The following is a 23,019-nucleotide window of genomic DNA, read 5'->3' on the forward strand; positions in this document are numbered from 1 at the left end:
AACACAGAGAAGGCAAGCTGACACACAGACATACAAATATGGTAACACTAGAATTGCTAGATGGAAATAATTCGACCATTTCAATGTATTACATGAAAATCCTTATAAAATAAGACTGTTGTGTATGAATAATAAAATTAAAAAAAAAACTTACGATTTATTATAGAAAATTAAAATTACATCATAAAACTAAAAGCTTGTGCTTTAAAGCAGGAGTGTCAAAATACTAAAACATTAATTTTTTTTTAAACAAATAATTAGGTTCAACAAATGTGTTCTTTTTCATTTGTATATTTCATTAGTATTCCAGAAAAAATAACAATAATTTATTATTTCACACAAAACAATTCTTTTTCTAGTTTTTCTTTGTTTAAATTCTTTTTGTTTGTGGTATAAGTACTATAAATTTGATATTAAACATAGAAATGGTCGAAATATCTACACAGTGTTGTAAGAGTGCAATTAAAAATATATTAACGCTAATGCCTCTTTACTTTATTCATATATTTTTACAATAGCTGTCGTGTATTCATTATAAATAATTCGGGTCACACCTTAAACATAAAAATTAAATTTACATAGCAAAGACCTACAAAAAGATATTCCATAGACATTTGTAGTAGCCTCTTTTTTAAGTATAAACATATCTGTATATAATCTGATTTAAAAAAACCAAATAATTGACAATAATTGACCATGTCCCTCTAAACAGCATATTGTATAAATTTATTATAAATAGGCTATTACGGGTTTTGTAATAGCCGAGCTATTGTTAACATTCAGCAATCAATCGCTGTCAAATTGTAACCACAAAATAATACTCCCGCTAGTTTCCATACTAGTTATTTGACAGTTAGCCAGCGATCAGCAGTACACAGTTTTTTTTTTAAATAATTTGGAGAGTTGATTAGCAGTAAACATAACAGAGGGATGTAAGGGATGAAAACAATACAAATAAACCACATACAATAACATTTTTAAGCTCTATACTATAAATCAGGGAAATAAAAGTAGTCCATCAATAAGGTTAGTTTCAAGCCTATATTGTGCCTAAACTACAACTTTTGACTGTTTTTTTTTTGTTATGGCTTAATAATGGTATACAGTAGATTTTGTATCATTGAATGCTTTTATTCTGTACAAAGTTCAAGGTGTGACCCGTGTGATGTTACAAAATACGCAATTGTTCTATTCGATACTAAGCAAGGTGTATAAGTATTATCGCTCACGATCATACCCGTTGGATCTCGAACAGCTTCACGTCCGTGTCGTACCAGATCGGTGGGTCCACGTTACTGAAATATATGCAGTATTATATGGGATATTATAATTAACAACGCGTTTAAGCTTTTTTTTTTTTTTGAAGCAAAACTTCTTTACCTACGCTTGACTTGGGTAGTAAGCTGTTGAATGCGTGACAAGAGCGTTAAGAAAAGTGTGATCGAGCGAGGCGAACGGAACAAGGGAGTGATGTGCGAGCACACATTTTCTTTCTCTCATAGCCAGCTACGTTACGTATACCTAAGATGCATGCCTATTACTAAAGAAGTTTTACTTTAGTCGTGTGGTCTAAACACACTCGTTTTTTTTATAAGATAGTTTCAAACAAATTGGCTGCTGGTATCACACACACAAACTCTATTATCATTTTTCGTATGGCCTATACAAACATATATCATTAGCGGGGTAGCTGCAAGCGAGATCTCTACTCCAGATGGTACTCGAAATGTGTATTTGGAGAGTTAGCTAGTCGTTGAGTGTCAGGCGTTTATTATCCTGACCACAATTTAAATAAAACGTGGCAATGGAAAAAAAAATCAAGACAAATGCAATTTCCAAAATTGATTTCAAACGCAAATTTTTTAATAACGAGTATCTGCACCCTCGCCGACAATTTCACATAAATTAGTTACGCTTCAGCCTGTAATATCCCACTACTGGGCATAGGCCTCTTTCCCCATGTAGGAGAAGGATCAGAGCTTAATCCACCACGCTGCTCCAATGCGGGTTGGCGGATATATTCCCTACTAGGAGTAACGATCGCTATCAGGTGTATATGATAACAACCGGGACCGACGGCTTAACGTGCTCTCCGAGGCACGGTGGGGAGACCCACAAGGACTGCACCAACATCCAGACCACGGCAAACACCTGTATGGCTAATACAAATGTTTGTCATGTGCGGGGATCGAACCCGCAATCGCCAAGCGCAACAGGTACAATCCATGGCTGTAACCGTTGCGCTAACGCGGCGTCAAAACTAGTTAATGAGACCCGAATGTGTAATTCCGCGGAGACGGACGTACCGTATGTAGATGACGCCCCACATGTAGGTGCGGAACCAGGCCGCGGTGCCGGCGTTGGCCTGGTACTTGCGGATGAGGATCGGGTGCGGCACCGGCAGCAGCCCCACCAGCGTGCCGTGCTGCAGGAAGCGCAGGATCTCCGACTCGTCCGTCAGGCCCCTGCGGCCACAGCGGGTGGTGACTACACGATCTGTCTCCTTGTGTTATACGAGTATGTACGGCGTCTGTGGCGCTTCCGGTGACCGTAGTGACTGGTACATACGATCTGTCTGTTTGTGTTATATGTACGGCGTCTGTGGCGCTTCCGGTGACCGTAGTGACTGGTACATACGATCTGTCTGTTTGTGTTATGTGTACGGCGCCTGTGGCGCTTCTGGTGACTAGACCGTAGTGACTGGTACATACGATCTTTCTGTTTGTGTTATATGCATAGTGTCTGTAGAGTTTCTGGTGATGTGACCGTGGCGGCCAATGTCTGACTTGTTCTGTCTGTACGACTTATGTGTAGAGTTAATGTATATGTTACGCTCAAAGATCGAAAACGCTCATTGAGCGGAAAAATAGCTCACAACGCGATGTGGTCACAGTAAAACATCCACATAGCGAAATTCGTGTTATGGCTCTAATGAAAACGCGCACGACGCGTTGTGGCAATCAAAGAAAGACCAAATAGCGAAATTCGTGTCGTGGCTTACATGCTATTCGATCTCAACGCGTTGTGGTAATGAAGAAAAGCCATGACGCGTATGGAATACTATTTGATTACAACGCACACTACTTTCCGATATAGATCCTACTAGGCCTAGGCTGGAAACGTTTTGGTAGATGTCCTTAAGAAATATTTTTCATTTTATAAAATCACGGCATAAGGTGTTTCTCATTATCAAATATATTAAGTATATAATTATATAAATTAAAATGAAACGATATTTATTATTTATTGAGATTACTTTATAATTAAAAAAAATCAATGTATTAAGTAATAAATCACTGAACACAAAATATTCATATCATTTGTAAATTACTCATAATTCACATAAAATGATAAGGGTTTTAATTTTTTCATGACAATTAAAATTCTTTCAAGAAATAAAAATATTTAACACAAATGTTTATTGATCACCAATAAAAAACAACAATGTACCTATATTAGAAATAACTATAATTGTGAAAAATAAGTATTTGATTGCTATTTATTTTTACATGAACTATTACTGTGGCAATTTGAGTTGCATTTTATATTCTTGGAGCGACACTTGCACTTTTTATCAATACAGTATCTTTTGCAGTGGCACATTATAAACCCTTGCTTACTTCCAGACGATAACATAGATGCCTAGCGAAGTGTTAACTATGAAGTTGAGGGCACATCACAAATGTTAATAAAGTTGGTTTCAGAAAGTGTAAATTCATTACGTGCATAAAGTCTATCGAGTGTACCTTCCTTGTTTCCTAACTGGTAGAGACCTGATGGATTAATGCTCATAACAACACACATAACATTCCTGGGTGCTGCACGTCCTCTATCAACTTCAGGAACTCTAACTAAAACGTTAGTACCAATTTCAACACAGGGAAATTTCAAATTAGACAATGAAACAATTTTGTTTGCCTGTTCCTGTAGACCTAATTTAGCACATTCTCTTTCAACGTTTATGCTATTCTTTCTGAAACAGAGCTTACAAGTTACATTTGCTCTCTTTACTTTTTCTGTAGTCATAATAAAACTGCGATCAGTGCTTGTTTCTACAAACTCACGTAATTTATCGTAAAAAAATTCTTTTTTATTCGTCATAATTAGCGCTGACATTAAAATTCACTCTCATAAACAGAAAATAAATGAATAAAACTGAGGTTTCAATGCGTCTTTGCACCCGAGCCGACACCGAAAAGTTACAACCTGTCCGTCGTGATATGGTTAACACAATGAATGCTCAGAACGCGTCATGGCTTTTCTTCATTGCCACAACGCGTTGAGATCGAATAGCATGTAAGCCACGACACGAATTTCGCTATTTGGTCTTTCTTTGATTGTCACAACGCGTCGTGCGCGTTTTCATTAAAGCCATAACACGAATTTCGCTATGTGGATGTTTTACTGTGACCACATCGCGTTGTGAGCTATTTTTCCGCTCAATGAGCGTTTTCGATCTTTGAACGTAACATATATAAATTATGCGTCACGTTGTTTGTCCACGATGGACTCCTAAGCTGATTATTAACCGATTTTAATCAAATTTTCACACCGTGTGCAGTTTGATCCAACTTGAAAGATATGATATATTTTATTTCGATTAATGACTGCGATATTTTTATTGCAAAAATTAAAAAAATATATGGCGGTTTGAAGTTCGCCGGGTTAACTAGTTAAATATAAATGATTTTAATAAAATTTTAATTTGTAAAATGACGATTTACACGTATTTTTGAAGAAAGTCATGAGATAAGACATTTTTGATTTTTATTTGGACTTGAAAGGAGTACAAGTTTAAATGTCTTCGCGGTATGCGTCTGTGTAACTTTTTGTGTTGGGACGCACTATTGTATCTGTGAATGTGTATGTATGTGACTCACTTGTCAATGCAGATCTTCTCGACCTGCGGCACGAGCACCTGCAGTAGCCTCATGATGGTCTGCAGCGGTAGACGAGCTCGCCAACTCGCCACCCACTCTCCACTGGGTCGCCAGTCTCCGGCGCCCTCCCCTCCACCACCCCCACCGCTTACTGCGTTCTCCGTCCCTACACGCAGACTCTCCTTCTGCGGGACGAATTTGTTTAAATCTTATTAAGTTTTAAGCCGATAAAATATGTAACGCGTCATGAAGATTATTAATTAAAATATAGTTTCGCCTTCGTCGTCTTCATCGTCACTATCGATGTTTGCGTTGTACCTACTCGATAGTGACATTAAGATCTCATTATGTAGAGAACGCCCACTGGGAATTTCGCATGAAGTGCGAAAAACTCGTGGAAATGACGCAGTGGCAGACGTAGCTCCTAGTACCGTTCACATGTAACGGTTCTACTAAATCTACATCCTTATTATATTGTAACGGACCAGAGTGCGTACCAGGTCAAGGCCACATACGTTATATGCGAGCGGATCTTCATCTATCCATCCACCTATCAGCCTTTAGAAGTCCACTGCTTGACGTAGGCCACCCCTAATGTTCCTCACTCCGTCTGGACTTATGCCACCAGGGACCAATGCCATCAGAATTCAGCGGCTTCACGCTGTTTTCTTTAGATCGTCAGTCCATTTGATCGGAGGGCGGCCTGTGGTTTTTTTTTTTTTGTCGAGACGCGGTCGCCATACACCTTCAAGAACATTTCTTCCCCACCGGTTGTCGTTTCTTCTAACAATAAGGCCTGCCAATTGCCACTTCAGCTTGTATGTAGATTTTGTGAGATGCGTCCGTGACCTTCGTTCGTCAACGGATTTCATAATTTCGTATTCTGTAGACTTTCAATTTCTATGAAATATCGATGAGATTGGAGCTTCAACCGGACTTCTGGTGTTTGGTTCACCGCCTCACTACACCAAAACGATTGTCACAAGGAGCTGTGAGGTGAAGAAGGTGACCTGAAGAATGTGAGCTGAAGAGAGCTGCAGACAGTGAGCGGTACCTGCGAGACGAGCTCGCGCTCGGGGCTGCGGTCCTCGCCGGCAGCAGCTGAAGAGAGCTGCAGACAGTGAGCGGTACCTGCGAGACGAGCTCGCGCTCGGGGCTGCGGTCCTCGCCGGCAGCAGCTGAAGAGAGCTGAAGAGAGCTGCAGACAGTGAGCGGTACCTGCGAGACGAGCTCGCGCTCGGGGCTGCGGTCCTCGCCGGCAGCAGCTGAAGAGAGCTGAAGAGAGCTGCAGACAGTGAGCGGTACCTGCGAGACGAGCTCGCGCTCGGGGCTGCGGTCCTCGCCGGCAGCAGCTGAAGAGAGCTGAAGAGAGCTGCAGACAGTGAGCGGTACCTGCGAGACGAGCTCGCGCTCGGGGCTGCGGTCCTCGCCGGCAGCAGCTGAAGAGAGCTGCAGACAGTGAGCGGTACCTGCGAGACGAGCTCGCGCTCGGGGCTGCGGTCCTCGCCGGCAGCAGCTGAAGAGAGCTGAAGAGAGCTGCAGACAGTGAGCGGTACCTGCGAGACGAGCTCGCGCTCGGGGCTGCGGTCCTCGCCGGCAGCAGCTGAAGAGAGCTGAAGAGAGCTGCAGACAGTGAGCGGTACCTGCGAGACGAGCTCGCGCTCGGGGCTGCGGTCCTCGCCGGCAGCAGCTGAAGAGAGCTGAAGAGAGCTGCAGACAGTGAGCGGTACCTGCGAGACGAGCTCGCGCTCGGGGCTGCGGTCCTCGCCGGCAGCAGCTGAAGAGAGCTGCAGACAGTGAGCGGTACCTGCGAGACGAGCTCGCGCTCGGGGCTGCGGTCCTCGCCGGCAGCAGCTGAAGAGAGCTGCAGACAGTGAGCGGTACCTGCGAGACGAGCTCGCGCTCGGGGCTGCGGTCCTCGCCGGCAGCAGCTGAAGAGAGCTGAAGAGAGCTGCAGACAGTGAGCGGTACCTGCGAGACGAGCTCGCGCTCGGGGCTGCGGTCCTCGCCGGCAGCAGCTGAAGAGAGCTGAAGAGAGCTGCAGACAGTGAGCGGTACCTGCGAGACGAGCTCGCGCTCGGGGCTGCGGTCCTCGCCGGCAGCAGCTGAAGAGAGCTGAAGAGAGCTGCAGACAGTGAGCGGTACCTGCGAGACGAGCTCGCGCTCGGGGCTGCGGTCCTCGCCGGCAGCAGCTGAAGAGAGCTGCAGACAGTGAGCGGTACCTGCGAGACGAGCTCGCGCTCGGGGCTGCGGTCCTCGCCGGCAGCAGCTGAAGAGAGCTGCAGACAGTGAGCGGTACCTGCGAGACGAGCTCGCGCTCGGGGCTGCGGTCCTCGCCGGCAGCAGCTGAAGAGAGCTGCAGACAGTGAGCGGTACCTGCGAGACGAGCTCGCGCTCGGGGCTGCGGTCCTCGCCGGCAGCAGCTGAAGAGAGCTGCAGACAGTGAGCGGTACCTGCGAGACGAGCTCGCGCTCGGGGCTGCGGTCCTCGCCGGCAGCAGCTGAAGAGAGCTGAAGAGAGCTGCAGACAGTGAGCGGTACCTGCGAGACGAGCTCGCGCTCGGGGCTGCGGTCCTCGCCGGCAGCAGCTGAAGAGAGCTGAAGAGAGCTGCAGACAGTGAGCGGTACCTGCGAGACGAGCTCGCGCTCGGGGCTGCGGTCCTCGCCGGCAGCAGCTGAAGAGAGCTGCAGACAGTGAGCGGTACCTGCGAGACGAGCTCGCGCTCGGGGCTGCGGTCCTCGCCGGCAGCAGCTGAAGAGAGCTGCAGACAGTGAGCGGTACCTGCGAGACGAGCTCGCGCTCGGGGCTGCGGTCCTCGCCGGCAGCAGCTGAAGAGAGCTGAAGAGAGCTGCAGACAGTGAGCGGTACCTGCGAGACGAGCTCGCGCTCGGGGCTGCGGTCCTCGCCGGCAGCAGCTGAAGAGAGCTGAAGAGAGCTGCAGACAGTGAGCGGTACCTGCGAGACGAGCTCGCGCTCGGGGCTGCGGTCCTCGCCGGCAGCAGCTGAAGAGAGCTGCAGACAGTGAGCGGTACCTGCGAGACGAGCTCGCGCTCGGGGCTGCGGTCCTCGCCGGCAGCAGCTGAAGAGAGCTGCAGACAGTGAGCGGTACCTGCGAGACGAGCTCGCGCTCGGGGCTGCGGTCCTCGCCGGCAGCAGCTGAAGAGAGCTGCAGACAGTGAGCGGTACCTGCGAGACGAGCTCGCGCTCGGGGCTGCGGTCCTCGCCGGCAGCAGCTGAAGAGAGCTGCAGACAGTGAGCGGTACCTGCGAGACGAGCTCGCGCTCGGGGCTGCGGTCCTCGCCGGCAGCAGCTGAAGAGAGCTGCAGACAGTGAGCGGTACCTGCGAGACGAGCTCGCGCTCGGGGCTGCGGTCCTCGCCGGCAGCAGCTGAAGAGAGCTGAAGAGAGCTGCAGACAGTGAGCGGTACCTGCGAGACGAGCTCGCGCTCGGGGCTGCGGTCCTCGCCGGCAGCAGCTGAAGAGAGCTGAAGAGAGCTGCAGACAGTGAGCGGTACCTGCGAGACGAGCTCGCGCTCGGGGCCGCGGTCCTCGCCGGCAGCAGCTGAAGAGAGCTGCAGACAGTGAGCGGTACCTGCGAGACGAGCTCGCGCTCGGGGCTGCGGTCCTCGCCGGCAGCAGCTGAAGAGAGCTGCAGACAGTGAGCGGTACCTGCGAGACGAGCTCGCGCTCGGGGCTGCGGTCCTCGCCGGCAGCAGCTGAAGAGAGCTGAAGAGAGCTGCAGACAGTGAGCGGTACCTGCGAGACGAGCTCGCGCTCGGGGCTGCGGTCCTCGCCGGCAGCAGCTGAAGAGAGCTGCAGACAGTGAGCGGTACCTGCGAGACGAGCTCGCGCTCGGGGCTGCGGTCCTCGCCGGCAGCAGCTGAAGAGAGCTGCAGACAGTGAGCGGTACCTGCGAGACGAGCTCGCGCTCGGGGCTGCGGTCCTCGCCGGCAGCAGCTGAAGAGAGCTGAAGAGAGCTGCAGACAGTGAGCGGTACCTGCGAGACGAGCTCGCGCTCGGGGCTGCGGTCCTCGCCGGCAGCAGCTGAAGAGAGCTGAAGAGAGCTGCAGACAGTGAGCGGTACCTGCGAGACGAGCTCGCGCTCGGGGCTGCGGTCCTCGCCGGCAGCAGCTGAAGAGAGCTGCAGACAGTGAGCGGTACCTGCGAGACGAGCTCGCGCTCGGGGCTGCGGTCCTCGCCGGCAGCAGCTGAAGAGAGCTGAAGAGAGCTGCAGACAGTGAGCGGTACCTGCGAGACGAGCTCGCGCTCGGGGCTGCGGTCCTCGCCGGCAGCAGCTGAAGAGAGCTGAAGAGAGCTGCAGACAGTGAGCGGTACCTGCGAGACGAGCTCGCGCTCGGGGCTGCGGTCCTCGCCGGCAGCAGCTGAAGAGAGCTGCAGACAGTGAGCGGTACCTGCGAGACGAGCTCGCGCTCGGGGCTGCGGTCCTCGCCGGCAGCAGCTGAAGAGAGCTGCAGACAGTGAGCGGTACCTGCGAGACGAGCTCGCGCTCGGGGCTGCGGTCCTCGCCGGCAGCAGCTGAAGAGAGCTGCAGACAGTGAGCGGTACCTGCGAGACGAGCTCGCGCTCGGGGCTGCGGTCCTCGCCGGCAGCAGCTGAAGAGAGCTGCAGACAGTGAGCGGTACCTGCGAGACGAGCTCGCGCTCGGGGCTGCGGTCCTCGCCGGCAGCAGCTGAAGAGAGCTGCAGACAGTGAGCGGTACCTGCGAGACGAGCTCGCGCTCGGGGCTGCGGTCCTCGCCGGCAGCAGCTGAAGAGAGCTGAAGAGAGCTGCAGACAGTGAGCGGTACCTGCGAGACGAGCTCGCGCTCGGGGCTGCGGTCCTCGCCGGCAGCAGCTGAAGAGAGCTGAAGAGAGCTGCAGACAGTGAGCGGTACCTGCGAGACGAGCTCGCGCTCGGGGCTGCGGTCCTCGCCGGCAGCAGCTGAAGAGAGCTGAAGAGAGCTGCAGACAGTGAGCGGTACCTGCGAGACGAGCTCGCGCTCGGGGCTGCGGTCCTCGCCGGCAGCAGCTGAAGAGAGCTGAAGAGAGCTGCAGACAGTGAGCGGTACCTGCGAGACGAGCTCGCGCTCGGGGCTGCGGTCCTCGCCGTCGCCCGCGCGGCGCGCCGGCAGCAGCTCGCGCGCGGCCGGGTGCGCGGGCTCGCGCTCCGTCATCGTCGCGATCGCTGCGCGGAACAGGCGTACGATCACATTTAACATTGCAACACACCGGCTAATGAAATCTATACTCATACTAGCTGACCCCGCAAACGTTTCTTTGCCATATATGTTATTAACCCGCTTAATCCCCCCCCCCCCCCCCCCCTTATAACTTAGGGGTATGAAAAATAGATGTTGGCCGATTCTCAGACCTACCCGATATGCCCACAAAATTTTATTAAAATCGGTCGAGCCGTTTCGGAGGAGTTCGATGTTTAACACCATGACACGAGAATTTTATATATTAGAAGATTTATTTTGTACAACTAAGTCGGCAAAAAAGCGTACGGCCCACCTGATGGTAAGCGATTACCGTAGCCTATAGACGCCTGCAACACTACAGCATCGCAAAGTGTTGTCGACCCTACCCAGCCCACCCACTCCGGAGCTCTGGTAACCTTACTCACCAACAAGAACGCAACACTGCTTGAAGCAGTACTATTTGGCTGTGATCTTCTGTAAGGTCGATGGGTAATAGCCCCAGTCGGGCTCCTCCAGATTTTGAACAGAACATTTCCTGCTGTGCCCTACCTCAGTTTAATTATAAAGTTGAGGAGTTGATTTGTTTGTTCGAACGCGCTAATCTCAGGAACTACAGGTTCGAATTGAAAAATTCGTTTTGAATTTGATAGGACATAAACCGAGGAAGACTATATAGGTTATATAACATTTTTATGTACGTTTTTCTTCAAACTGACGCGGGCAAAACTATTTTTTTAGGCTAGTTTTAGAGTCGCGCTGAGGGCACGCCAACCGTCGGAACTCACACCTTAGCTCGTTAGCGCTGAAGATCATCTAGAGACGGTTTAGAATCCGCCGACGTGCTACGCGTACGACAACTGAATCGTCAGTCACTTTCGTTCAATAAAGTTAAATGTAATTTTTTGGCAAGTCATACGATTATTTTGTAAGCGCTGACAGCTACGGGTAATTCAGAAGCACTTCCTAAAATAGGGACACGGTATCGAATACAAAGTATCGATCGATACTGTAGTACTTACTGTACTCATGAGTAGTATCGAAACAAAAGTATCGACACTTCTATAGCCTGTTTTTTTTCGCTACAGACTAAATTGACATAAGCTGTGTTGCTAGTTTTTTGCGAATCATTAATAGTGATATGCCACTACCGGAACTTTACGTAATTTACAATTTAGTATCGTTTTACAGCAATAATTACAAAAATGTGTCTTAAAAACTTTAGAATGTGGCGACAACCGTAATGTACCTATAGGCATACCTATATATGTACCTGTATGGCTAATGTATAGATATGATAAATGAAACACTTATTTTTTAAGTATTTATTAAGCTTAGTAATCACATGCAAATTAAGGCTATCTCTTAGATTAAGAACTATCAAATTATGGGGTTTTGGGGAATGGAGGGTGGAGGGTGGATGACGAGCTATACTAGGTAATATTGCCATCGTTCGGAAACCAATGGTTATGGAGATCTATCTATTGTTGTCTATACGGCTGTTTCAATAGTCAATCTGGTTTGCCTCTTAGCGATAGATTTTTGACGCAATTTCTATGGAGCTCACGTCAAAATTATATCTCTAGTAAGCAAATTTAGAGATAGATAGAATATTGAAAGTGATCGTATGTCGTTTATGTCAGTTCGTATCGTTTATTGATCTTGCAGTCGAGATCAGTTTTACGTACTCCTGTTCGAAAATAACATGTGAAATGTGAAATAAACGTGTGAAAGCTGCGGAATTCTTCTTCTAATCTCAAAACTTTAACCATGGATATCTCCATAATATCTGCATAACCATGGGGTTCCGAAGGGTGGCAGTGGTAGCGGAGGTACCAGTTTCTCTTTATAATTTGCCTTATGTGCAACTTTTGGAACGCTCAAATTCGCATTCTCCCTGAGCACTTTGTATACCGAACTCCTGGCTATGTTTAAAATTTCAGCAGTTTTTAAAACACATTAGTTTTTCTTCAGCGTTTAGGTTGGAGATTCTGTTCTCTTTTCGGTGTATACATATTTGTACGCGTTTATTATCATGTTTTTTTCACTTTCGGCGAAAGAAATATGCTTTTGTCTTTTTCTTGACGAAAAGTTTTCTTCATCGCGTTTACACGACAAAGTTGAAGGTTGAGCGTCCATTATATATGGCTCAAACAAAATAACAAAACTTAAGAACAAAAAAAACAACGTAACAAAAAAACAAAACAAACAAACTCAACGAAAAGGAATAACACGTGAAATCGCAAACGACAACGGGCGCATTCGAACACTTCAGAGATTGAAGGACGAATGCCGTGTGTTCAAAATAGCAACGTGTTTTCGTTTTTTATGGCATTAGCTACAGTCTATCGACCAATTTCTAACTTGTTATTGCGTATTCTTCAACAACAAATAAATAATTGTTGTATTTACTCCGTATAGTGAGTAATTACAATAAAAAAATGTATTTTTTTTTATCTGATGCTCCATAGTTACCATGATTTTTAAAAGATTCGTCAAATAATAATAATAAAATTATATGGTCAAAATAAAAAATTACGATTCATAAAACCGGTTTCTTAGTACAGTACTATTACTAAAAAGCTGGTATCATTATTTCGAAAATTGACATTTGCATGTGTCAATTTAGTCCGTAGCGAAAAAAAAACAGAGTATAGGTATTGAATACACACACAAAAGTACTTGATACCTAGACGTATTGATCTTCGACTTCCAAAAAAATGTCGTCGCTTCAACTTATCGTACAAATGCCACGGGCAAAAATGGGCCTGAACTTCACGGTCCGTTACATCATTGAAATATTTATTGATATTCGTTTCAAGTTTTTTCATTCCCAATAGCGAAACGATTCATTATTTTACCATGGGATAGTAAATTGATTAATAAATTGAAACACTTTTGTTTTCCTGTGCCTTAGTATATTATTCTGTCCTAAAGAGAATTAGACTTCAAATGTTGCTAGGTGAGAAAAACGAATTATTGAATTACCGATTCGTTTTATTTTTGTCTTTATTTTTAAGGTTTTTTATTATGTACTTATGTTGCATAATAAGAGTATGCAATAATATCGTGATTTGCAATGCGGAATAATGGTTTTATCTAAAAAAAAAGAGATTCTAAGTATAAAAAAAACAACTGCTTTAATTTTTTAAGGTGGCAATCGAATGCATATAAAAATTAAGTCAGGTGTAAGTCAATTGTCAAAGTCATTCGCTCGTTTTGCTCTCAGCTTGCGGCAGTGAATATTTTTGTGTTTTGTGCATTTTGTTTGATCTTTTGGTTTTTTTTCACGACTTTCGCTGCGTTTAACAACAATAGCACAACAACAACACACAACGACGTTTTTTACATATTAGTTGACAATTCTCGCAGAGGAAGGGACGCCATTTGAGCTTATTATTATAATTGTGTTGTAGGGAGACGAACAGTAGGTTGCTGTTCCCATGTAATGTCCGTAATATGGTACCTAGGCTGGGCAAGACATCAAGAAAATCTAATACCACCTGCACAATTTTTAGATAACGTTCTAATAATTTATGATGATGAATAAATAAATGTTAAAATAATTAATAATTTTTTTATTAAACTCTCCTTAAATAAAGGTATTATTGAAAAATGAAAAATAAAAAATACATAGATTCAATATTGTAATAAACATGCTTTATCATTGAACCGTAGGTGTCCATAATCGTGTAATTGTACTTTAAATAATACAAGTACTGATAAATGGACTATAACGATTTGATTTTATTTTTTGACTAAACAAAGTCATCTTGTAACTCTTTTCTCCCGTGAAGGATTTATGCAAAATGTTCTGTATTTGATAAAGGACTATAGTTACTATAGAATAACACTAAAATCATCAATGTAACGTTCAGGCCCAACTTTCTATGAACGTTCGCCCGCCTCCTTTCAGTCAAAAAAAAGGTAACAGTACTCATTTAAAACTTTCGATACGATACCTGCCAAAAAGTACTCATTGAGTAAAAGTATCGAATGCAAAGTATCGAGTACAAAAGTATCGGTATCGAATCGTAGTGTACTCGATACCACAAAGTATCGATAACTTTTTTCGTGTCCCTATCCTAGAAGTTCAAACAGTTTGGATGTGAGCGCCGACGTTCAAAGCGCAATCAACGCGACTTTAAAATCAGCCTAAATGTAATTACAGATGTCAAACTGCACTTCTACTTACTATCCTGGGCAAGTTCCAAGGCAAACGCTTTGTGGGTCGTAAAAGAACATCTTGGCTAAAAAATCTACGACAATGGTTTGCGAAAAGCACCCGTCCGTTATTCAGGGCTGCGGTATCAAGGGTACAAGTGGCCAAAACGATCGCCGAACTTCGTGAGAAAATGGCACTTCAAGAAGAAGAACTGCACTTCACTGTACAAGTATGTGAATGTCCCACTCTCAAATACCTTCTTACATTTTTAACTTGCCCTCGCCATGATTGGACAGTTTCATGCAGTAGAAACAGAGTAACTCTTATATAAATACAAAATAAAATATAAAGAAAAACGACAAGCAATTATTTATTTTCAAGTGGAACGTGATGTATAACGCCTACGGAACCTTCCTTTTTAGGGATATTGTATAGGAGCCAGATACCCTATTTACATAGTGAGATATTACGTGTGTTATCGTACCTGGCGTGTCCGGTAGTGTGGCGTTTAACGTGCCGGGTTCCGCAGGTTGCGCCGGCCTCGACCCCTCCATCGCCGCCTCCGACACTGACTCCGCGCTACGGGACCTGAACAATCACATGGTGTTTAACACGTCTTACTATGGATGTGAAACAACTATAGGCGAGGGTAAATCTGATTGTTGGCGTGGCGATACAGGTCGTGGTGACGCATCGCCACGCTAGACATATAATTAAGTAGTTGCGAAATTTTTGAAAAAAAAATAAAAACAAATATTTTTTAAATGTTTCATATCTGCCAGCCGTCGCGTGAGGGCTCAGTTTTATTTACACATTTACGACGAACATTAAACATTCGGTTGGTTAGACCCAAAGCAAGAGCTATTTTAGGCTCCGACGCACACACATGACTAAACGTGACTTAACGTTAGGAGCTTCATCCTTGAGGTTCTCACGTTTGGTTAAAAAAAATATAAAATAATTACAGGATTATTGGGTCAGATAGCGGTCGGTAACGGAATTTGGATCGGACTGAAGAGTGGATTATAGGTACTGATGGCTACCAATTAGAAATGGTTGAGTCAGCGAAAATAGAGATGTGCAGTGTGCGAAAAAAGTAGACAATACTATCTATACTACTATATATACTAATACTATATATACTAATACTATATCTAACAGTACTTGACATTCTTGCAGCGGTTGCGCACACATGTGACCCAACATACGTTTGATACAAGCATATATCGGTATACGCACACCTACACGCGCTCGCCGCAGTTAGAATGGGACACAAAAGTATTACACACAAGTACACGCGCACGCTTGCACGCGTACTTACCCGCAAGCACACACGTACGCACGCACGCACACACACGCACGCATGCACGCGTACTCACCCGCATGCACACACGTACGCACACACGCACGCACGCACACGCACGCACATACACACACGCACGCACACGTACCTCGGCAGCGCCTTCCCGGCGGCGGGCTGCGCTCGCGCGGCGGCCAGCGAGCGCGCGATGGCGGCGTGCTCCTGCGGCAAGTTGGCGAGCGCGTGGAACACGCCTCGCTTGCGAATTATCGTGTACACCAGGTTGGAGTTACCTGCAAGGTGGGCTTCATTCAGTTTTATTTTACTACAAAGGAGATTAACTAGCATACGGCTAGCTTGATGATAAGCGGATACCGTCGCGTATGGCTACCGACACCTAGCCAAGTGATACTCCCAAGTAGTTATTTTACTGTAGTCGGTAAGGAAGGAAGCCAAAGCTGCTAAGGATACTTGCTTTGACAGCGTGGGTTGAGTCAAAAAGCTGCTTGTGAGCTTCTAGTATTGCTGGCGCCCATATACTAAATTAACCGCTTACCGTTAGGGTGGCCATTCTAACTATCGTAAATAACCAGTCAACAAAACAATAACCAAACATCTTACCATCGAACTGGTACTGTATCATGTTGTTGAACATTTCGAGCAAGAAGAAGACCAGGTGGTGATGGTGTGGCCTCGAGAACAAGAACCAGGGCGTGCTGAACGCTTCGAGCAAATGTAACAGCTTGGTGGATGAGACCATTGACAGTGTCTTTAGGTATGGTGATACTGGAAATAAAGTTATACGACATTTTAAAAATAAAAAAATTTAAATACAAAAAAAAATGTAAGCATATGTATGTTCAGCAACAAGTGCTTGAAATAAGAGTTTTTTGAACAGGAGTTCGTGGTAATAGTTACTTCGTTTGCTGGTATTGGAATCAATATGGCTCTCAAAGGGGTAAAGAATAATATGACATCCGGTGACGACGGAGACACAGCGGAACTTTTGAGGGGCAACAGGAGAAGTGGAGGGTTCTTCAGCAGCAATTTAGGGCACGGAACAGTAAAACATCCCCAGTCACCGTTGACGAGTATGGTGAGCAGGCAGTCGAAGAGCGGCTGCAGGCGCTGGTGGCCCGTGGTGACGATCTTGTGGAACACCACGACCAGCAGGTCGGCGTGCGTGCCCGTGAACACGGGGATGTCCATGGGCACGGCGGCCGCGTACGGCTTGTTGAGGCGCACGCCGAAGTTGCGCTCGCCCGACAGCAGCAGCAGGATGAACACGCCGATGTGCATCAGGCCCACGCGAGCTGGTTGCATTATTTTAAATGAACATCCACGGGCTCTAAAGTGCCCATGCCTTTTATAAAACATCATGTATTATAATTAAGCTTATCCTATAGGCGATTTATTATTAAAACTACAGATCGTCAATCCTGTGACAGCCTAGTGCTAGGACGTGGTACGACGCTGACGGGATGTTTCTTTTACACCACGCATGTGACAGTTTTGCTGTCATGTGCGGTTTTATTGTCTTGTTTTATGGCCTATACAGATTTATAGACTCTTTTTATATATATGGTGTTGGAATGCTAACTAAAAGACGTCGATAAAATGAAATCTAACTTCCACACACAACTAAAGAAACATATGGGAACGAATTCTTTTTCTTGTAGAATATAGTATTTCATTGTGAACTATATTTCATTGTATACTATATAGGTGCTTACGCACTCATTGGACGGTTTATACAAAACTACCCCGCCAGACAGTCGCCTCGAGTTCAAACAAACAAACAAATTATAAACTATAAAAAAGTTGGATATGTGGACAAAGTATTTTATATTATCATCATCACATCAGTCTTTCGCAGTCCACTACTGGACATAGGCCTCCAAAAGTTCACGCCAAAAATGGCGTGAACTCATGTGTTTTGCCCATAGTCATCACGCTGGGCTGGCGGGTTGATGACCGCAGAGCTGGCTTTGTCGCACCGAAGACGGCCCGTCTTCGGCCTTTGTATTTCAAAGCCAGCAGTTGGATGGTTATACTGCCATCAGTCGGCTTTGTAAGTTCCAAGGTAGTAGTGGAACTGTATTATCCCTTAGTCGCCTCTTACGACACCCACGGGAAGAGAGGGGGTGGCTGTATTCTTTGATGCCGTAATCACACAGCATACAGCAATGCACAGCACATAGCAGCATTATATTTTCAAATATGTTGTGAAATACATCCGCATAAGACGACAAAATAATCATAGCCTTTTTGATATTATAATAATATTGGTAAATTTGATACAAATGCAATATTGCAAGATTGATTTATGATAAAAATAAGTATCAAAAACTCCTAGTGTACATTAAAGCAATATAAGAAAGGCGTAGTAAGTATCTCAAGACAAACCATATACAGTATTTTTTTTTTTAATTGACAATAAACTTTAAACAACATTTTTAATTGCAGATAATATATTTTAATGCTTTCACGTTTGAGTAATGTTTCGTTGGGTAATTTTTTTATTAACACTTACATTGGTCTGCGCGCGAGTCGTTCAGGTGATACAATATCGGCACGAGGACTTCGAGAACGTCGCTGCTTTTCAATACATAGTACATGAATTTCTGAAACAAAAAATTACGAATGAAATTAATCATTTGGGACGACCATTTTTAAGAAAGTTTTAGAAATCTTTATCCATCTAAAGATTATCTTAGGTTATGATATTTCCTTGATAAAAAGCTCCGGCTCGAAGGGCCACTATTGATATAGCTTTGCCGAAACTTTGGTATAGTAAATAGAGAGGACAGTAATAAGTATCAATAGCTCAACTTTAGCAGCCTTTTGGTTTAATGGTAACTAAAATTTCTTTAAACTAAAATGAGTCATTCGACATGTTTTATTTAAAAATATTGGTTTTTTAGTTTTTGGAAACATCAAAGTAGTCGGTCTCGGTCTAGATCTGGAACTAGCAGTCCTCGTACCTTGTTGTAGTCGCACATCTTCCAGAAGAGCACGAGCAGCTCCTGGTGCAGCGCCACCCGCTTGGCGGAGTTGGGCAGGTAGGTCTGCTGCAGCGGGTTGTTGAGCGACAGGAACTAGCAGTCCTCGTACCTTGTTGTAGTCGCACATCTTCCAGAAGAGCACGAGCAGCTCCTGGTGCAGCGCCACCCGCTTGGCGGAGTTGGGCAGGTAGGTCTGCTGCAGCGGGTTGTTGAGCGACAGGAACTAGCAGTCCTCGTACCTTGTTGTAGTCGCACATCTTCCAGAAGAGCACGAGCAGCTCCTGGTGCAGCGCCACCCGCTTGGCGGAGTTGGGCAGGTAGGTCTGCTGCAGCGGGTTGTTGAGCAGACGCGTGGCGCCTCGCAGCAGGAACTGGAAGTCCTCGTCGCGGTGGATGCGGGACAGGTAGTTGATGAACAGGTTGTCGGGCAGGCGCTGAACAAAATTTTGGTTTTCAATTCTTTGATTGCATATTATGTGCTATGATAAATAGCTGATGAATAAGACATCTAGTAGTATTTACGTTATCAGATAGAATCAAACAGAAAGCAGTACTTAAATAGTAAGATGTGATAGAGGGAATGTATTTCTATGATTACCTCATCGGAATCCTCGTTAACAGCATTACTTGTGTCGTGGTCCAATGTTACTATCAGAACTTGTAGCGCCACCTGATTATTAAAACAACATAAAAGTCAACACTATTAAAATATCATTCAAGACGATATTTTTTGTTAGAGGGACCAATCCAAACTATATCCTGTCTTGACCTCAAAAATTGAATTATTCTCAGATCTACCTCAACAAGCGGTTCCAGGGTATCAGCAAAGAGAAGATGGTTGTAAGGTAACCCAAGCCCCACCGGATCGTATGAGCACACCGTGTTCAGCAAAGACGTGAACAGAGGCAGCGCGTGACGATTCTCCGAACTCGTTAGATATCTGGGGGAAAGTCATACAAATCATGTTAATAATATATATTTTTATTTATTAAACCTTTATTCCTTAATGCTATTAGCGATCTCTTCCAGGCAACCTTTGAAAATAGTTTAGGTTAGCAATTAGGTTAGCAAGGTTTAAAATAAAAAACTGAACTCACGCAATCCATTTATTATGATGGGTAGCGGCAAGTGAGGCGGGCTTGTATATAGTTTCACTACAACATGTTAACAGTAATCGAAGCAGTTCTGCTCGCGCGGCCTCATGTTGGGCACTTCGAGCCGGGCTTCGAGCGAAGCCCACGCCCCCCGCCCAGATGTACTCGCAACTGTCGAGTGACGATAGTTCTTCTGCACGCTCCTGTTATTGGAGTACATATTTTATGGATTAAACCAAATCTAGAGAAAGAAGTTCAAGCTTTAATCTGTTAAGGACAATTCAACTCTATAAAAAAAATTCTAATTTGTTAAACACATTGAAAAAAAAAAATACAGTCGAATTGAGAACCTCCTCCTCTTTTGGAAGTCGGTTAAAAATTACATATGGGGTAAAGTGTCGTGCATCGGAATTATTGTTGGCAGCAGGAAATTTAACCTGGTTTCAACAAGCAATACCTCAATTATGTAAAGGCGCAGATTGATACCACAGTATGACACTTTTTTTCTATATAAAGCAGTATTATTTAGCTGTGATCTTCTGTAAGGTCGACTTCCCCAGTCAGACTGCAGATTATGTAGTATATTTCCTGCTGTACCCTACCTCAGTTTAGTAGTTAGTTTAATATTAATAACTCACTGGTCCTGATCTTTTGGTGCTCACAACTGTGAAATCTGGACAAAACAGAAGATCCTGGAAATAAAAAAATAAACAATTATACTTTCCAACAAATAATTAACTAAAACTAATAATATACTCTTACAAGTGAATAGACATAAATAAATAAATGTCATTATAACATGGTAAAACAATGCCAGTAACATGGAAAATAGAAATAAAAGGGAATCCAGAAACACACAATCAATGCTAAACATCTATATCTTCTATCTAAATCTCTAGATCTATCTAATCTAGATCTAAAGCCGATCTACCTCCCGTGTCAGCCTGGCGTGCAATTTCTAGGACACCCTGTATATTCTTTATAATTTTTTTATCATTGTACATATTCCACCTAAGATAACACTGCTGGGCATAAGTCTCTTTCTCCAACCTATTATCAATGTCAAATACAATTAGGTTTAAGGAGATTTACTTCTCATAAGAATTATCAAAGTTCACTTAAAATGAGATATAAAAGATATGCTATTAAATTAAATAATTACAATTTAGTTCTAACGATGTCACTCATTAATTAATAAATTTGTAAGACAAATATTTTCTATTACAATATTTGAATGTTAACTTACACAAATGGCATTGATAAGTGACTGTGCTAACGGCACGGATTCATTCTCAGATGCAGCCGGCAATGATGACCAGAAAAAGCTGTGCCACTCCGGCTCCTCCAGCATGTAAGGTAGAATGCGAGTCAGTAGCCTTGCACAGTTCAAAGCTACAAAAAAAAACGATAAAAATGGCTGTTGTTCATTACATATTAAAGTATATAAAGAATTATAATATATATTCTGTAATATTAAAGTAACCTTAACATAAAACTAATAATCTAAGCCAGTTTTTAATGGTGATGTGTATTTATGTTCATGTATATAGGGGAAAATAGTGCCTTTCTTTTATTTATTAATTGAATGCTCATAAAACTAAAAAATAGACAGGCCGAAGATGGGCAGCAGTGTCCTCGATGTGACAAAGCCAGCCCTGCCGTCACTAACCCGCCTGCCCAGCATGATGACTATGAGCAAAACACATGAGTTTACGCCATTTTTGGCACAAACCTGTGGAGGCCTATGTCCAGCAGTGGACTGTTATAGGCTGAAATGATGATGATGATAATGATGAAAACTTAAATTTAATAAAATAAATACTGCTATTCACAGAGAGAATTTCAATAAACAGCCAGGAACTACACTACGTGTTTATCATTTTTAATTCATTTTTCCAATGTTTCGAAATAACAACAAGTTTTTTTTTTTTGTTCATTGAAAATTACAATGTAATGAAAACTTAAAAGATTACTTTGAATTCACTGTTTTTTTTTAAATTCAAATTAAAAATATATAATTGTGATATGATAGTGGTGGTATGTAAAGTTCTGTATATTGTAAGAATGTTTCATTCATGTTAATATCATGAAGTTGACTCATCAAAAAATTGTACTTTTGTTATACTCAATGACTTACTCACATATTTAATTTGTAATATTCTCATATTGTTTCAATAAATTATGAATAATATTATATTTTAAATAGGTTATAGGTAAGGCAGATTTATATAGATTGATATTATAAAGAAAAAAACTAGTCTGATTAATTTCATAGTTCTGTTATTTATTTTATACAAGTTTTCTCCTAAGCACTTAGGGGCATTTTATATTGTTTCATCAGTGAGACAATAAGTGAGTCACAATAATTATTGTACCACTTAACAGCTATAGTGAACTAGATGTAGTCAAACATTGTTATTTTCATTTACACAATAAACTGCCATATATTTCTAATGTACGCCTTTTGTACAAACTTGTATTAGTGTATTTATTGTACAATAAAGAATTAAAATAAATAAAACAATAAAAAATACATTTGCGTATATATATTAATCGTAATATATTAATTTATTTCGTAATTCGTATTTACCTTGTTGCTGTTCCCGTTGAGTTCTACAGCTACTATCAACTATTTTCACCAACTTCTCTACAGCCTTGTACACAAGGGTGGCTAAGTTGTTTGGTGACTCCTCGCGCAGGGCTCGTATCTCAGCCCCAGGGACCAAAGCGAAAACATCCTGCACGTTTGTAACACTCTCTGACCAGAACTGATCCCAAAAGCTTTCATCAGAAGCGTCAATAGGCTGAAATAAATAATATTAATCGATAAATTTCGAAAGACCATAACTTGCGTGGGATGTTCGTATGTAACACACCTGAGATTTTGATGTAAGCTGAACGACAGCTTTCCTAAAATTTAATTTCGTATCCGCGTTACCCATTTCTTTTAATAATTTATTTATAAAACATTAAAATCATTTCCAACATACGTCTACACAAAACAAAATTAAAATGACATTTGACAAGTACAATCTTGACAGTCTATCTGGGGTCGCCAATTAGGCACAAATTAAGATAAGAAAATACCGACTTTAATTATATCAACGAGTAATACAACGTAGGTAGACGAAAAAATAGTCAAGTAAATACGCATTATCAAAGATTGCTCCAAAAGTTGTAATCAGATCTCGATGAAATTTAAATGTGACGGCTTTCGATTAAATTAAAAATCATCAAAATAGGTACATCCAGTAAAAAGTTATGTGGATTTTTAAGGGTTTCCCTCTTTCCCTCGATTTCTTTGAGATTCTATCATCAGATCCTGGTTTCCTTATCATGATACCAAACTAGGGATATCTCCTTTCCAACAAAAAAAGAA

The 23,019-nt window shown here is 43.6% G+C and overlaps 1 protein-coding gene across 1 annotated transcript; it reads right to left on the reverse strand.

The window, feature by feature from the left end:
- Nucleotides 1-506: 506 nt before the first annotated feature.
- LOC123656650 (protein HID1) lies at nt 507-22,603 on the reverse strand. The gene is made up of 17 exons (XM_045592314.1): nt 22,517-22,603; nt 22,231-22,444; nt 20,887-21,032; nt 20,279-20,332; nt 19,644-19,843; nt 19,345-19,486; nt 19,145-19,216; nt 18,786-18,980; nt 18,075-18,165; nt 16,624-16,854; nt 16,163-16,327; nt 15,693-15,834; nt 14,726-14,829; nt 9,948-10,063; nt 4,881-5,005; nt 2,307-2,465; nt 507-1,295 (listed from the first exon to the last, which is right to left on the reverse strand). The coding sequence occupies exons 1-17, from the start codon at nt 22,580-22,582 to the stop codon at nt 1,232-1,234; spliced, it is 2,286 nt and encodes a 761-aa protein (XP_045448270.1). The 5' UTR covers nt 22,583-22,603; the 3' UTR covers nt 507-1,231.
- Nucleotides 22,604-23,019: the final 416 nt, after the last annotated feature.

This window comes from Melitaea cinxia, chromosome 9 (genome assembly GCF_905220565.1).
Source record: "Melitaea cinxia chromosome 9, ilMelCinx1.1, whole genome shotgun sequence".
Lineage (NCBI taxonomy): Eukaryota > Metazoa > Arthropoda > Insecta > Lepidoptera > Nymphalidae > Melitaea > Melitaea cinxia.

Bases quoted from the DNA above. Each gene is read 5' to 3' on its own strand.
- LOC123656650 (XM_045592314.1), bottom strand. From the start codon at position 22,582: ATGGGTAACGCGGATACGAAATTAAATTTTAGGAAAGCTGTCGTTCAG. The intron at 19,844-20,278 runs GTGAGTTATTAA...CTCCAATAACAG, and splicing joins GCACCAAAAGATCAGGACCA to GAGCGTGCAGAAGAACTATC. The intron at 19,487-19,643 runs GTGAGTTCAGTT...ACTTTCCCCCAG, and splicing joins CATCATAATAAATGGATTGC to ATATCTAACGAGTTCGGAGA.